Below are 16,147 nucleotides of genomic sequence, written 5' to 3'. Positions count from 1 at the left end.
TCAGGCGCCCTCGAATCTCCTTGGTTTTGAGACAATACACAAGTGGGTTCACAAGAGAGGGGCCCAGAGTACAGCCAATGACTAGGCCATTTCTGTGAGAGAGCGTGAGAACCAAACCAACCCTGGTGATCAATATTAACAACACCTTGGGGATAAAGAAGCAAGCCACCACTATCATGTGAGAGACACAGGTGCTAAATGTTTTCCTCCTGTCTTTGGATGAAGACATGTGTATCACTACATGAACTATCTTCATGTATGAGAAGAATATCAAGGCTAAATTACCCCATAATACAGTAGTCGCCAAAGCAGAAATTGCATTGAAATAATGTGAAAGATTCACACATGCTGCTCTTACTAAGGCTGCATATTCACAAAAGCTGTATGGGAGTTTATTTGAGCCACAAAAGGGCAGATTGTTCACCAAGCCAGTCAACAAACTGGCTAACATGCAGCCTACTGCCCAAGTGGCTATTATTAGTAAGCATACATTTGTATTAGTTAAGATAGTCTGATATCGAAGAGGATATGAAATTGCAATAAGGCGATCATAAGCCATCAGAGCAATAGAAAAGGGTTCCATAGCGCTTCCTAAATGATATAGGAAGCACTGTATCATGCAGGGTGCATAGGGGATTCTTCTCTCCTCACCAAGGAGAACGTTAAGCATTGTAACACTAATGCCGCTGGTGTATACTATGTCTACCATTGCTAGTGAGCAAATAAAAAAGTACATGGGGGTATGCAGAGGCTTGTTGAATGCTATGACACAAATGTTGGTGATGCTTCCGATCAGAATGAGAAAGAGGATGAACAAAATGGCTGCTCCCACCAGCTTTGGGTGTTGTACTTCATCCAATCCTGTGATGAGGAATTCTGTTACCGTATATGTTGTTCTGTTGTTTGGCTCCATGTTCCTGTAAAATAATTTACAAAAATAAGCAGCAAAAGATTGTAAATTGATCTACAGTGATATGCAGAATCTCTAATTGAGAGTGTGCCAGACATTTCTACAATGTAGGCCAACATCACCAACTCCCAGCACTTGCTTGAATATAGAAGCCATGTAACACTATCAGGACAGTATAACTCTGTGGTCACTGATACAGGTCAGTTTGTATTTACTGCTACATGATGGAATATCTGTGAAAATAACTGCATAAAAACAGTCTGAATTGTCAAACTGGTGCATTGATTGTAATAGAAAATACAGAATGAGAATCATCTAGAAAACATACTGTTGGTTACAAGGTCAAGTTTTGTTAATGGATTGTTAAGTTCAATACTTACCAGGCCAGCCTTGTGCGCCAAGTTTCACACACAGCTGGTAGATGACACTCTGACCAGACTGGCATTGGATGTCTTTGAATTTATCCCCTTTCTGAACCACCTTCTCTCGGCCACTTGAGGAATCCCACGTCATGATTCTCATTAGACAACTACATACTGATTGGTATCAACAACATGTGTAAAAATTGCACACTTGAACATGCGTACATGCTGATTGGCTCAAAGGTCCCTAAGACACATAAAGACGGACATATTTTGAGTTGTCCTTTATCTGTAATTGGTTGAATTGGGCCCTACGTCCTTTCATGAGTGAACTGTAATCATAGATTGCCAAATCCCTAATGAGACAACACAATCTCTCTCATAAAACTTGCATTGATGACAATGGTGAATTCCATGCACAGATCTCAAGATAGGACCTTGTCCCATGAGGACATCCCTCCCTGTGCGCTTTATTCAGTCACAACCCAAATGATCGACACCCTTGATATAGAATAGCAAAAAAGACTATAAAATAAATGATAGAAATACTGAGCTATACTGTATGCACATTTTTATTTAATATTTTTTATAATAATACAATTGCTCAGAGAACATTATTTTCTTTAATAAGTAATACAAATAATCTAAAATATAGGTGTTAAAATTCGTATAAACATAACCTAACAATAAATGTTATCAAAATGTTATTTGCATTAACCTTCTACACTTCTCCTGTTAATCTCATTTAAGTAACTGTATTTTGGCCTTTCGTGGCTTCCTGTTTCACTGGGGTATAAAAATGAGGTAACACGCATGTAAAATCCGTTTGTCATCCATCACCATAGAGAAAGGCAATGAACTCTGAGTCTCTCGGTCCCAGATTTGATGCACCTGTACTGTCTCCGCGTTCTACACTGACCAAAAATATGTAACAATTTCAACGTTTTTATTAAGTTGCAGTTCATATAAGGAAATCCGTCAATTGAAATAAATGCATTAGGCCCTAATCTATGGATTTCACATGACCTGGAAGAAAGATATGCATTGGCACTGATACCTTAAAGAAAATGGGGCGTGGATTGGAAAACCAGTCAGTATCTGGTTTGACCACCAATTGCCTCATGCTGCCCGACACATCGCATGTAGTTGATCAGGCTGTTGTTCGAAGCCTTTGTAATGTTGTCCCACTCCTCTTCAATGGCTGTGCGAAGTTGCTAGGGACATGCTGTCGTGCACATATGTCCAGATCATACCAAACATGCCGAATGAGTGACAACAGGTGAGTATGGAGGCCACTGGGACATTTTCAGCTTCCAGGAATTGGAAGGAACTGAGGAGTTTGTGCAGAAATTCTTTGGTTGTGCATACCCACAATTTCTTCAGCTGTCCAGGTGGCTGGTCTGCATATCCTTGTGACATGGCGCCATGCACTATCAAACTGAAGCATGAAGTGATGGCGGCAGATGAATTGCACGACAATGTGCCTCAAGATCTCGTCACTGTATCTCTGTGCATTCAAATTGCCGTCAATTTAATGCAATTGTGTTTGTTGTCTGTAGCTTATGCTACCCATACCATAACCCCACCGCCAACATGGGGCACTCCGTTCACAATATTGTCAATAGCAAACCGGTCACTCACATGATGCCACACGTGCTGTCTGCCATCTGCCAGTTGTACAGTTGAAACTGAGATTCATCCATGAAAAGCACACTTCTCCAGCATGCTGAAGTCGGTTACGATGCCGAACTGCAGTCAGGGCAAGACGCTGGTGAGGACTACGAGCTTGCAGATGAGATTTCATGAGACGGTATCTGACAGTTTGTGCAGAAATTCTTTGGCTGTGCATATCCACAGTTTCTTCAGCTGTCCAGGAGGCTGGTCTCAGACGATTCTGCAGGTGAAGAAGCTGGATGTGGAGGTCCTAGGCTGACGAGGTTTCACATGGTCTTTGGTTGTGAGGCCGGTTGGACGTACTGACAAATTCTCTAAAACGACAGTGGAGGCGGCTTATTATAGAGAAATTGACATAAAATTCTCTGTCAACAGCTCTGGTGGACATTCCTGCAGTCAGCATGCCATTTGCACACTCCCACAAAACTTGAGACATCCGTGGCATTGAATTGCGTGACAAAACTGCACATTTTAGAGTGGACTTTTATCATCCCCAGGACAAGGTGCACCTGTTTAATGATCATGCTGTTTAATCAGCTTCTTGAGATGCCACACTTGTCAGGTGGGTGGATTATCTTGGCAAAAGAGAAATGCTCACTAACAGGGATGTAGTGGCTGAGGTCCTTGATGATCTTCTTGGCCTTCCTGTGAGACTGGGTGCAGTCGATGTCCAGGAGGGCAGTTAGTGTTCCCCTGATGATGCTTTGGGCTGACCACACCTGCGATTGCGGGTTGTGCAGTTGCAGAGCTAGGCCTTGATACAGCCCACAGAATGCTCTTGATGGTGCATCTGTAGAAGTTTGAGATGTTCTTAGCGGTCAAGCCAAATTTCTTCAGCCTCCTGAAGTTGATGAGGCAATGTTGTGCCTTTTTCTCCATTCTGTCTGTTTGAAGGGACCTTTTCAGGTCCTCAGTGACATGAATGCCGAAGAAGTTTAACCTCACTGGTGTAGGGGTCAGGATTTTCACGTCCGGATGAAAAATGTGCCCAAAGTAAACTGTCTGCTACTCAGGCCCAGAGGCTGGGATATGCTTATTATTAGTAGAGTTTGATAGAAAACACTCTGAAGTTTCTAAAACTGTTTGAATGATGTCTGTGAGTATAACATAACTCATATGTTAGGCGAAAACCTGAGGAAAATCCAACCAGGAAGTGGGAAATCTGAGGTTTGTAGTTTTTCAAGTGATTGCCTATCCAATACAACAAACTAACAGAAATAGGTCAGGAACGTGACAGTGATTATGTTAGGTCAGCGCCTAGCAACAGAAAACCATACAGACATTTTCCAAAGAAGGAGAGGTGTCACAAAAGACAGAAATAGCGTTAAAATTATTCACTAACCCTTGATGATCTTCACCAGATGGCACTCCCAGGACTCCATGTTAGACAATAAATGTGTGTTTTGTTCGATAAAGTTCATCTTTATGTCCAAAAACCTCATTGAAATTGGTGCGTTATGTTCAGAAATGCATTGTCTCAAACAAACATCCGGTGACAGTGCAGAAAGCCACATCAAATTACAGAAATACTCATCATAAACATTGATCTAAGATACAAGTGTTAAACATACGATTAAAGATAAACTTCTCCTTAATGCAACCGCTGTGCCAGATTTCAAAAAAGTTTTACGGTGAAAGCACACCATGCAATTATGTTAGGTCTGCGCCTAGCCATAGAAAACCATACAGCCATTTTCCAAAGAAGGAGAGGTGTCACAAAAGACAGAAATAGCGTTAAAATTAATCACATACCTTTGATGATCTTCATATGATGGCACTCCCAGGTCTCCATGTTAGACAATAAATGTTTGTTTTGTTCGATAAAGTTCATATTTATGTCCAAATACCTCCTTTTTGTTTGCGTGTTTAGTACAGTAATACAAAATCCACAAGGCGCATTTTCACTAAGTCCAGACGAAAAGTTAAAAAACGTTTTTTTACAGTTCGTAGAAACATGTCAAACGATGTATATAATCAATCTTTAGGATGTTTTTATCATAAATCTTCAATAATATTCCAACTGGACAAATCCTTTGTCTTTAGAAATGAAAAGGAACAGAGCTCGCGCTCACGGCCGTGCGCATGACTAAACTCATGGCTTTCAGCCAGACCCCTGATTGAAACAGCTCTTATTCTCTCCCCCTTCACAGTAGAAGCCTGAAACAACGTTTTAAAGACTTTTGGCATCTAGTGGAAGCCTTAGGATGTGCAATCTGACTCCATAGACACAGTATATGTGTTAGTTGGTCAGGACGTGAGTTTGGGTGGGCATTCTATGTTTTCTGTTTCTATGTTGGTTTAAGGGTTGCCTGGTATGGCTCTCAATTAGAGGCAGGTGTTTGGCGTTTCCTCTAATTGAGAGTCATATTTAGGTAGGTTGTTTCACAGTGTTTGTTGTGGGTGGTTGTCTCCTGTGTCAGTGTTTGTCGCACCATACGGGACTGTTCGGTTTGTTTGTACATCGTTCTTTTTGTGTAGTCTATTTTCCCTGTTTGTGCGTTCTTCGTGTTATATGTAAGTTCGTATAGTTCAGGTTTGTCTACATTTGTTTTGTTATTTTGTTAATTATTTCAAGTGGTTTCGTTTCGTGTTTTTCCCGTCTTGTTTTATTAAAATTATGTATTCACAATCTGCTGCATCTTGGTTCAATCCCTGCTCCTCCTCTTCGGTTGAAGAGGAGGAGGAATACCGTTACAATCACAAGGTGTGCTTTTGCCGTAAAGCCTTTTGAAATCAGACACTGTGGCTGGATTAACAAGAAGTTTATCGTTAAAATGGTGTATAATACTTGTATGTTTAAGGAATTTTAATCATGAGATTTCTGTTGTTTTGAATTTGGCGCCCTGCAATTTCACTGGCTGTTGGCGAGGTGGGACGCTAGCGTCCCACTTGTAACAGAGAGGTTAAACTGCGGCACATCAATGTGGATGGGGGCATTCTCTCTCTGCTGTCTCCTGTATTCCACGATCACCTCTTTAGTTTTGTTGAATATGAGCGAGAGGTAATGTTCCTGTCACCACTCCGCCAGGGCCCTCACCTCCTCCCTGTAGGCTGTCTCGGCATTGTTGGTAAGCAGGCCTTCATAACACTGTTGTGTCTTCAGCAAACTTGATGATTGAGTTGGAGACATGCGTGGACACGCATTGATGGATGAACAGGGAGTACAGGCGGGGGCTCAACATGCACCCCTGTGGGGCCCCCGTGTTGAGGGTCAGCATGGCGGAGGTGTTGCAGCCGACCTTCACCACCTTGGGCACTATGGTTTTGAAGACTGAGCTGTAGTCTATGGACAGCATTCTTACATAGGTATTCCTCTTGTCCAGGTAGGATAGGGCAGTGTGCAGTGCACTGGCCATTGCGACGTCTGTGGATCTGTTGGGGTTGTATGCAAATTGTTGTGAGTCTAGGGTGTCGGGTAAGGTGGAGGTGATATGATCCTTAACTAGCCTCTCAAAGCACTTTGTGATGTCAGAAGTGAATGATACCAGGCAATAGTAGTTTAGTTCACTTACCTTCGCTATTTATGGTATAGGAACAATGGTGGACATCTTGAAGCCAGTGGGGACAACAGACTGGGATAGGGGGAGATTGAGTATGCCTATAAACCCTCCAGCCAGATTTGGCCAGAGGTCAGAGGTCAAAGCTAGTCTGTTTGTACCCGTCCATGTTCCCAGTCACCTTTCTGTGGTAAAATACAGTGGTTTGCACATTTTATTTGGTGTGAATCCTGCCATCTATCCATGGGTAGGAGAAGGATGGTGATGTGATCTGATTTGCCAAAGGGAGGGTGGGGGAGGGCCTTATAACTGTCCCGGAACGGAGAGAAACAACGGTCAAGTGTGTTTTCTCCACGTGTAGCACAAGAGATGTATTTGGTAGAATTTTGAGAGCATATTCTCTGATTTCCTTTATTAAAGTCCCCAGCAATAATAAATTCCGAATTAGGAAATGCCATTTCCAGTTTGCACAAAGTCCAGTGTAGATCCTTGTGAGACGTCGCTTTTTCGGCTTGGGGAAAAATTAACCAAAGAAAGTTTTCTCGGCAGCTAATGTGATCGACATTTGATGGTGATGTATTCCAGATTGGGAAAACAAAAGGAATTACGGCACATTATGGCATTGCTGCAACAATAAAGAGTATTCTGGTAACCTTATAACAAGACACCTTATAAATAGAATCCTTTGTAGAAACAAAATCAACGTGGACACCCTGCCTCTGTTTGTTTTTTAGGCCAGGAGAAATGCAACCACTCTCAAATTCATAGACAGAACTATGGATGCAAGGAATGACTATCCATGATATAACATTTTTTATTGTCACCATGTTTTAAGGCTATACAGTGTTTGCTTACATTTAAATTGTTTACAAATATTGGAGTAAAACAAGTTTATATTTTGGGATGTGCTGGGGTATGACAGTTGAACTAATCTCATGACGCATCTATAAGTTCTATCCTTGAAGAAACAATGGCTATATATCAGGGCTATTCAAATCTGACCCTACGAGGTCCAGCGCCTGATTCTTTTCTGTTCTACCTGGTCAAATCAAATGTTATTAGTCCCATGTGCAGAATACAACAGGTGAAGACCTTACAGTGAAATGATTACTTACGAGCCCTTAACCAACCATGCGGTTTCAAAAAAGTAAAGATAAGAGTAATAGAAAAAAGAATCAAGTAATTAAAGAGCAGCAGTAAAATAACAATAGCGAGACTGTATACAGGAGGGTACCGATACAGAGTCAATGTGCGGGGGCAACGGTTTAGTTGAGGTAGTATGTACATGTAGCTAGAGTTATTAAAGTGACTACGCATAGATTACATAAATGAGTAGCAGTTGTGTAAAGAGGGGGTGAGAGGGAGGGGGGGACACTGCAAATAGTCTGGGTAGCCATTTGACTAGATGTTCAGGAGTCTTATGGCTTGGGGGTAGAATCTGTTTAGAAGCCTCTTGCACCTAGATTTGGCGCTTCGGTACTGCCTGCCATGCGGTAGCAGAGAGAACAGTCTTTGACCAGGGTGGCTGGAGTCTTTCACAATTTTTAGGGCCTTCCTCTGACACCGCCTGGTATAGAGGTCCTGTATGGCAGGACGCTTGGCCCCAGTGATGTACTGGGCCGTTCGTATTACTGTTTGTAGTGCCTTGCGGTTGGAGGCCGAGCAGTTGCCATACCAGGCAGTGATGCAATCAGTCAGGATGCTCTCGATGGTGCAGCAGATCATTAATTTCCCAGGTTTAAATCAGTTCTTGTTTAGAGGGGAAGAATAAAAATAAACAATGGATCTTACTCCAAGGTCCAGATTTGAATTAGAGTGGTATATATAATTAATTTATGAGTCTGAAAATGCACTTTCAGTAAACATTTACTAAGCGATTCAATGCTAAATAACAATACATGAGATAAAAATAGATGCTAAATACATTTTTGTTTTGATACATTGTTTATAAACAATACTCAATCATTAAGCTTCTGTGCAACATAATGTATTGGATGAAACTATTTGTAGTGACATAGCTAAATCATTAAGATGCAGCAGAGACTCTCTTTCTGTGGACCAGTTCATCTTTTGAATCTTTTCATCAAGCTCTGTTTTATATCTTTTGTCTTAAAACAGTATATCAGTAGATTGATCATAGGAGGGAGCAGACTATACAACATGATAATAACAATATGTAAATCAGTGCTGCATCTAATGACAATATTACTGGACAGATAAATACCAATTCTAGGTAGAATATAGAGGGCAATGATGATCAGCTGGCCACATCAGATAGAAAGGGTTTTGAGGCGGCCTTTGGCGCTAACAATCTTAAGAACTGCAACAATAATGTAGTCAAGGGTCTAGATCAGATCATTTTTTAAAGATAATACTGCAATAATCTAATAGTGGTCCATCACTACATATGCTTTACGCTAACACGTGACGTTTCAATAAAATTCCATTTAACAGTAGACAACATTAAATATGGTTTCGAATGGGCTAAAATGTTAAATCAAATCAATTTTGACTGACATTTAATTGAGTTGTCAACAGACATCAAACTAATCTAAATCAGGCGTGTCAAACTCATTCTTTGGAGACCTCAGTGTCGACTGATTTTTGATATTTCCTTACAATGTGTGTAATTAAGACCTAGAGTATCAGGTGAGGGGAGTTCCTAACTAACCAGTGACCAATTAAGACCTAGAGTATCAGGTGAGGGGAGTTCCTAACTAACCAGTGACCAATTAAGACCTAGAGTATCAGGTGAGGGGAGTTCCTAACTAACCAGTGACCTTCAGGGATCAGTAAAAGGCAGGAGTGAAAACCTGCAGACACATTGCCTTCCATGGAATGAGTTTGACACCTGTGATCTAAATCAACCAAACCTTGACACTCTATTGTTGATTCACAGTTGAAACCTGACTGGTTAAATTGAGATACAAACCACTGATGACTTTTAACAAATTCAATCAATTCTCAACATTGATTCAACATGATTACAATGATGATGGAATAACATGGGAACAATATCAACCACTTTTTCTTGGAACAAGCAAGAAACAAGAAATGGCTTTGGTAACCCTAGCCGTTACATTTTTGGAGTAATTTCAGATCTCTTGAAAATATATTTCAGGCGCCCTCGAATCTCCTTGGTTTTGAGACAATACACAAGTGGGTTCACAAGAGAGGGGCCCAGAGTACAGCCAATGACTAGGCCATTTCTGTGAGAGAGCGTGAGAACCAAACCAACCCTGGTGATCAATATTAACAACACCTTGGGGATAAAGAAGCAAGCCACCACTATCATGTGAGAGACACAGGTGCTAAATGTTTTCCTCCTGTCTTTGGATGAAGACATGTGTATCACTACATGAACTATCTTCATGTATGAGAAGAATATCAAGGCTAAATTACCCCATAATACAGTAGTCGCCAAAGCAGAAATTGCATTGAAATAATGTGAAAGATTCACACATGCTGCTCTTACTAAGGCTGCATATTCACAAAAGCTGTATGGGAGTTTATTTGAGCCACAAAAGGGCAGATTGTTCACCAAGCCAGTCAACAAACTGGCTAACATGCAGCCTACTGCCCAAGTGGCTATTATTAGTAAGCATACATTTGTATTAGTTAAGATAGTCTGATATCGAAGAGGATATGAAATTGCAATAAGGCGATCATAAGCCATCAGAGCAATAGAAAAGGGTTCCATAGCGCTTCCTAAATGATATAGGAAGCACTGTATCATGCAGGGTGCATAGGGGATTCTTCTCTCCTGACCAAGGAGAACGTTAAGCATTGTAACACTAATGCCGCTGGTGTATACTATGTCTACCATTGCTAGTGAGCAAATAAAAAAGTACATGGGGGTATGCAGAGGCTTGTTGAATGCTATGACACAAATGTTGGTGATGCTTCCGATCAGAATGAGAAAGAGGATGAACAAAATGGCTGCTCCCACCAGCTTTGGGTGTTGTACTTCATCCAATCCTGTGATGAGGAATTCTGTTACCGTATATGTTGTTCTGTTGTTTGGCTCCATGTTCCTGTAAAATAATTTACAAAAATAAGCAGCAAAAGATTGTAAATTGATCTACAGTGATATGCAGAATCTCTAATTGAGAGTGTGCCAGACATTTCTACAATGTAGGCCAACATCACCAACTCCCAGCACTTGCTTGAATATAGAAGCCATGTAACACTATCAGGACAGTATAACTCTGTGGTCACTGATACAGGTCAGTTTGTATTTACTGCTACATGATGGAATATCTGTGAAAATAACTGCATAAAAACAGTCTGAATTGTCAAACTGGTGCATTGATTGTAATAGAAAATACAGAATGAGAATCATCTAGAAAACATACTGTTGGTTACAAGGTCAAGTTTTGTTAATGGATTGTTAAGTTCAATACTTACCAGGCCAGCCTTGTGCGCCAAGTTTCACACACAGCTGGTAGATGACACTCTGACCAGACTGGCATTGGATGTCTTTGAATTTATCCCCTTTCTGAACCACCTTCTCTCGGCCACTTGAGGAATCCCACGTCATGATTCTCATTAGACAACTACATACTGATTGGTATCAACAACATGTGTAAAAATTGCACACTTGAACATGCGTACATGCTGATTGGCTCAAAGGTCCCTAAGACACATAAAGACGGACATATTTTGAGTTGTCCTTTATCTGTAATTGGTTGAATTGGGCCCTACGTCCTTTCATGAGTGAACTGTAATCATAGATTGCCAAATCCCTAATGAGACAACACAATCTCTCTCATAAAACTTGCATTGATGACAATGGTGAATTCCATGCACAGATCTCAAGATAGGACCTTGTCCCATGAGGACATCCCTCCCTGTGCGCTTTATTCAGTCACAACCCAAATGATCGACACCCTTGATATAGAATAGCAAAAAAGACTATAAAATAAATGATAGAAATACTGAGCTATACTGTATGCACATTTTTATTTAATATTTTTTATAATAATACAATTGCTCAGAGAACATTATTTTCTTTAATAAGTAATACAAATAATCTAAAATATAGGTGTTAAAATTCGTATAAACATAACCTAACAATAAATGTTATCAAAATGTTATTTGCATTAACCTTCTACACTTCTCCTGTTAATCTCATTTAAGTAACTGTATTTTGGCCTTTCGTGGCTTCCTGTTTCACTGGGGTATAAAAATGAGGTAACACGCATGTAAAATCCGTTTGTCATCCATCACCATAGAGAAAGGCAATGAACTCTGAGTCTCTCGGTCCCAGATTTGATGCACCTGTACTGTCTCCGCGTTCTACACTGACCAAAAATATGTAACAATTTCAACGTTTTTATTAAGTTGCAGTTCATATAAGGAAATCCGTCAATTGAAATAAATGCATTAGGCCCTAATCTATGGATTTCACATGACCTGGAAGAAAGATATGCATTGGCACTGATACCTTAAAGAAAATGGGGCGTGGATTGGAAAACCAGTCAGTATCTGGTTTGACCACCAATTGCCTCATGCTGCCCGACACATCGCATGTAGTTGATCAGGCTGTTGTTCGAAGCCTTTGTAATGTTGTCCCACTCCTCTTCAATGGCTGTGCGAAGTTGCTAGGGACATGCTGTCGTGCACATATGTCCAGATCATACCAAACATGCCGAATGAGTGACAACAGGTGAGTATGGAGGCCACTGGGACATTTTCAGCTTCCAGGAATTGGAAGGAACTGAGGAGTTTGTGCAGAAATTCTTTGGTTGTGCATACCCACAATTTCTTCAGCTGTCCAGGTGGCTGGTCTGCATATCCTTGTGACATGGCGCCATGCACTATCAAACTGAAGCATGAAGTGATGGCGGCAGATGAATTGCACGACAATGTGCCTCAAGATCTCGTCACTGTATCTCTGTGCATTCAAATTGCCGTCAATTTAATGCAATTGTGTTTGTTGTCTGTAGCTTATGCTACCCATACCATAACCCCACCGCCAACATGGGGCACTCCGTTCACAATATTGTCAATAGCAAACCGGTCACTCACATGATGCCACACGTGCTGTCTGCCATCTGCCAGTTGTACAGTTGAAACTGAGATTCATCCATGAAAAGCACACTTCTCCAGCATGCTGAAGTCGGTTACGATGCCGAACTGCAGTCAGGGCAAGACGCTGGTGAGGACTACGAGCTTGCAGATGAGATTTCATGAGACGGTATCTGACAGTTTGTGCAGAAATTCTTTGGCTGTGCATATCCACAGTTTCTTCAGCTGTCCAGGAGGCTGGTCTCAGACGATTCTGCAGGTGAAGAAGCTGGATGTGGAGGTCCTAGGCTGACGAGGTTTCACATGGTCTTTGGTTGTGAGGCCGGTTGGACGTACTGACAAATTCTCTAAAACGACAGTGGAGGCGGCTTATTATAGAGAAATTGACATAAAATTCTCTGTCAACAGCTCTGGTGGACATTCCTGCAGTCAGCATGCCATTTGCACACTCCCACAAAACTTGAGACATCCGTGGCATTGAATTGCGTGACAAAACTGCACATTTTAGAGTGGACTTTTATCATCCCCAGGACAAGGTGCACCTGTTTAATGATCATGCTGTTTAATCAGCTTCTTGAGATGCCACACTTGTCAGGTGGGTGGATTATCTTGGCAAAAGAGAAATGCTCACTAACAGGGATGTAGTGGCTGAGGTCCTTGATGATCTTCTTGGCCTTCCTGTGAGACTGGGTGCAGTCGATGTCCAGGAGGGCAGTTAGTGTTCCCCTGATGATGCTTTGGGCTGACCACACCTGCGATTGCGGGTTGTGCAGTTGCAGAGCTAGGCCTTGATACAGCCCACAGAATGCTCTTGATGGTGCATCTGTAGAAGTTTGAGATGTTCTTAGCGGTCAAGCCAAATTTCTTCAGCCTCCTGAAGTTGATGAGGCAATGTTGTGCCTTTTTCTCCATTCTGTCTGTTTGAAGGGACCTTTTCAGGTCCTCAGTGACATGAATGCCGAAGAAGTTTAACCTCACTGGTGTAGGGGTCAGGATTTTCACGTCCGGATGAAAAATGTGCCCAAAGTAAACTGTCTGCTACTCAGGCCCAGAGGCTGGGATATGCTTATTATTAGTAGAGTTTGATAGAAAACACTCTGAAGTTTCTAAAACTGTTTGAATGATGTCTGTGAGTATAACATAACTCATATGTTAGGCGAAAACCTGAGGAAAATCCAACCAGGAAGTGGGAAATCTGAGGTTTGTAGTTTTTCAAGTGATTGCCTATCCAATACAACAAACTAACAGAAATAGGTCAGGAACGTGACAGTGATTATGTTAGGTCAGCGCCTAGCAACAGAAAACCATACAGACATTTTCCAAAGAAGGAGAGGTGTCACAAAAGACAGAAATAGCGTTAAAATTATTCACTAACCCTTGATGATCTTCACCAGATGGCACTCCCAGGACTCCATGTTAGACAATAAATGTGTGTTTTGTTCGATAAAGTTCATCTTTATGTCCAAAAACCTCATTGAAATTGGTGCGTTATGTTCAGAAATGCATTGTCTCAAACAAACATCCGGTGACAGTGCAGAAAGCCACATCAAATTACAGAAATACTCATCATAAACATTGATCTAAGATACAAGTGTTAAACATACGATTAAAGATAAACTTCTCCTTAATGCAACCGCTGTGCCAGATTTCAAAAAAGTTTTACGGTGAAAGCACACCATGCAATTATGTTAGGTCTGCGCCTAGCCATAGAAAACCATACAGCCATTTTCCAAAGAAGGAGAGGTGTCACAAAAGACAGAAATAGCGTTAAAATTAATCACATACCTTTGATGATCTTCATATGATGGCACTCCCAGGTCTCCATGTTAGACAATAAATGTTTGTTTTGTTCGATAAAGTTCATATTTATGTCCAAATACCTCCTTTTTGTTTGCGTGTTTAGTACAGTAATACAAAATCCACAAGGCGCATTTTCACTAAGTCCAGACGAAAAGTTAAAAAACGTTTTTTTACAGTTCGTAGAAACATGTCAAACGATGTATATAATCAATCTTTAGGATGTTTTTATCATAAATCTTCAATAATATTCCAACTGGACAAATCCTTTGTCTTTAGAAATGAAAAGGAACAGAGCTCGCGCTCACGGCTGTGCGCATGACTAAACTCATGGCTTTCAGCCAGACCCCTGATTGAAACAGCTCTTATTCTCTCCCCCTTCACAGTAGAAGCCTGAAACAACGTGTTAAAGACTTTTGGCATCTAGTGGAAGCCTTAGGATGTGCAATCTGACTCCATAGACACAGTATATGTGTTAGTTGGTCAGGACGTGAGTTTGGGTGGGCATTCTATGTTTTCTGTTTCTATGTTGGTTTAAGGGTTGCCTGGTATGGCTCTCAATTAGAGGCAGGTGTTTGGCGTTTCCTCTAATTGAGAGTCATATTTAGGTAGGTTGTTTCACAGTGTTTGTTGTGGGTGGTTGTCTCCTGTGTCAGTGTTTGTCGCACCATACGGGACTGTTCGGTTTGTTTGTACATCGTTCTTTTTGTGTAGTCTATTTTCCCTGTTTGTGCGTTCTTCGTGTTATATGTAAGTTCGTATAGTTCAGGTTTGTCTACATTTGTTTTGTTATTTTGTTAATTATTTCAAGTGGTTTCGTTTCGTGTTTTTCCCGTCTTGTTTTATTAAAATTATGTATTCACAATCTGCTGCATCTTGGTTCAATCCCTGCTCCTCCTCTTCGGTTGAAGAGGAGGAGGAATACCGTTACAATCACAAGGTGTGCTTTTGCCGTAAAGCCTTTTGAAATCAGACACTGTGGCTGGATTAACAAGAAGTTTATCGTTAAAATGGTGTATAATACTTGTATGTTTAAGGAATTTTAATCATGAGATTTCTGTTGTTTTGAATTTGGCGCCCTGCAATTTCACTGGCTGTTGGCGAGGTGGGACGCTAGCGTCCCACTTGTAACAGAGAGGTTAAACTGCGGCACATCAATGTGGATGGGGGCATTCTCTCTCTGCTGTCTCCTGTATTCCACGATCACCTCTTTAGTTTTGTTGAATATGAGCGAGAGGTAATGTTCCTGTCACCACTCCGCCAGGGCCCTCACCTCCTCCCTGTAGGCTGTCTCGGCATTGTTGGTAATCAGGCCTACATAACACTGTTGTGTCTTCAGCAAACTTGATGATTGAGTTGGAGACATGCGTGGACACGCATTGATGGATGAACAGGGAGTACAGGCGGGGGCTCAACATGCACCCCTGTGGGGCCCCCGTGTTGAGGGTCAGCATGGCGGAGGTGTTGCAGCCGACCTTCACCACCTTGGGCACTATGGTTTTGAAGACTGAGCTGTAGTCTATGGACAGCATTCTTACATAGGTATTCCTCTTGTCCAGGTAGGATAGGGCAGTGTGCAGTGCACTGGCCATTGCGACGTCTGTGGATCTGTTGGGGTTGTATGCAAATTGTTGTGAGTCTAGGGTGTCGGGTAAGGTGGAGGTGATATGATCCTTAACTAGCCTCTCAAAGCACTTTGTGATGTCAGAAGTGAATGATACCAGGCAATAGTAGTTTAGTTCACTTACCTTCGCTATTTATGGTATAGGAACAATGGTGGTCATCTTGAAGCAAGTGGGGACAACAGACTGGGATAGGGGAGATTGAGTATGCCTATAAACCCTCCAGCCAGATTTGGCCAGAGGTCAGAGGTCAAA

General features: G+C 41.5%; 1 protein-coding gene across 1 annotated transcript; it reads right to left on the bottom strand.

Moving 5' to 3' along the window:
* On the bottom strand, positions 1-1,423 carry LOC129821673 (olfactory receptor 1030-like). The gene is made up of 4 exons (XM_055879267.1): positions 1,291-1,423; positions 589-762; positions 141-276; positions 1-19 (listed from the first exon to the last, which is right to left on the bottom strand). Exons 1-4 carry the CDS (start codon positions 1,421-1,423, stop codon positions 1-3), a joined length of 462 nt encoding a protein of 153 aa, XP_055735242.1.
* Positions 1,424-16,147: the final 14,724 nt, after the last annotated feature.

The sequence above is a fragment of the Salvelinus fontinalis genome, chromosome 24 (assembly GCF_029448725.1).
Source record: "Salvelinus fontinalis isolate EN_2023a chromosome 24, ASM2944872v1, whole genome shotgun sequence".
Lineage (NCBI taxonomy): Eukaryota > Metazoa > Chordata > Actinopteri > Salmoniformes > Salmonidae > Salvelinus > Salvelinus fontinalis.
The sequence above is the reverse complement of the archived record's forward strand: the minus strand, read 5'-3'. Positions and strand labels throughout refer to the sequence as shown.

What these genes read in the sequence shown, in the direction of transcription:
- LOC129821673 (XM_055879267.1), bottom strand. Translation starts at nt 1,423, where the DNA reads ATGACGTGGGATTCCTCAAGTGGCCGAGAGAAGGTGGTTCAGAAAGGG. An exon ending in TGGCGCACAAGGCTGGCCTG is followed by an intron (nt 763 to 1,290) that starts GTAAGTATTGAA and finishes TTTGTGTCATAG; the next exon opens with CATTCAACAAGCCTCTGCAT. An exon ending in CTTCCTATATCATTTAGGAA is followed by an intron (nt 277 to 588) that starts GCGCTATGGAAC and finishes GGGGTAATTTAG; the next exon opens with CCTTGATATTCTTCTCATAC.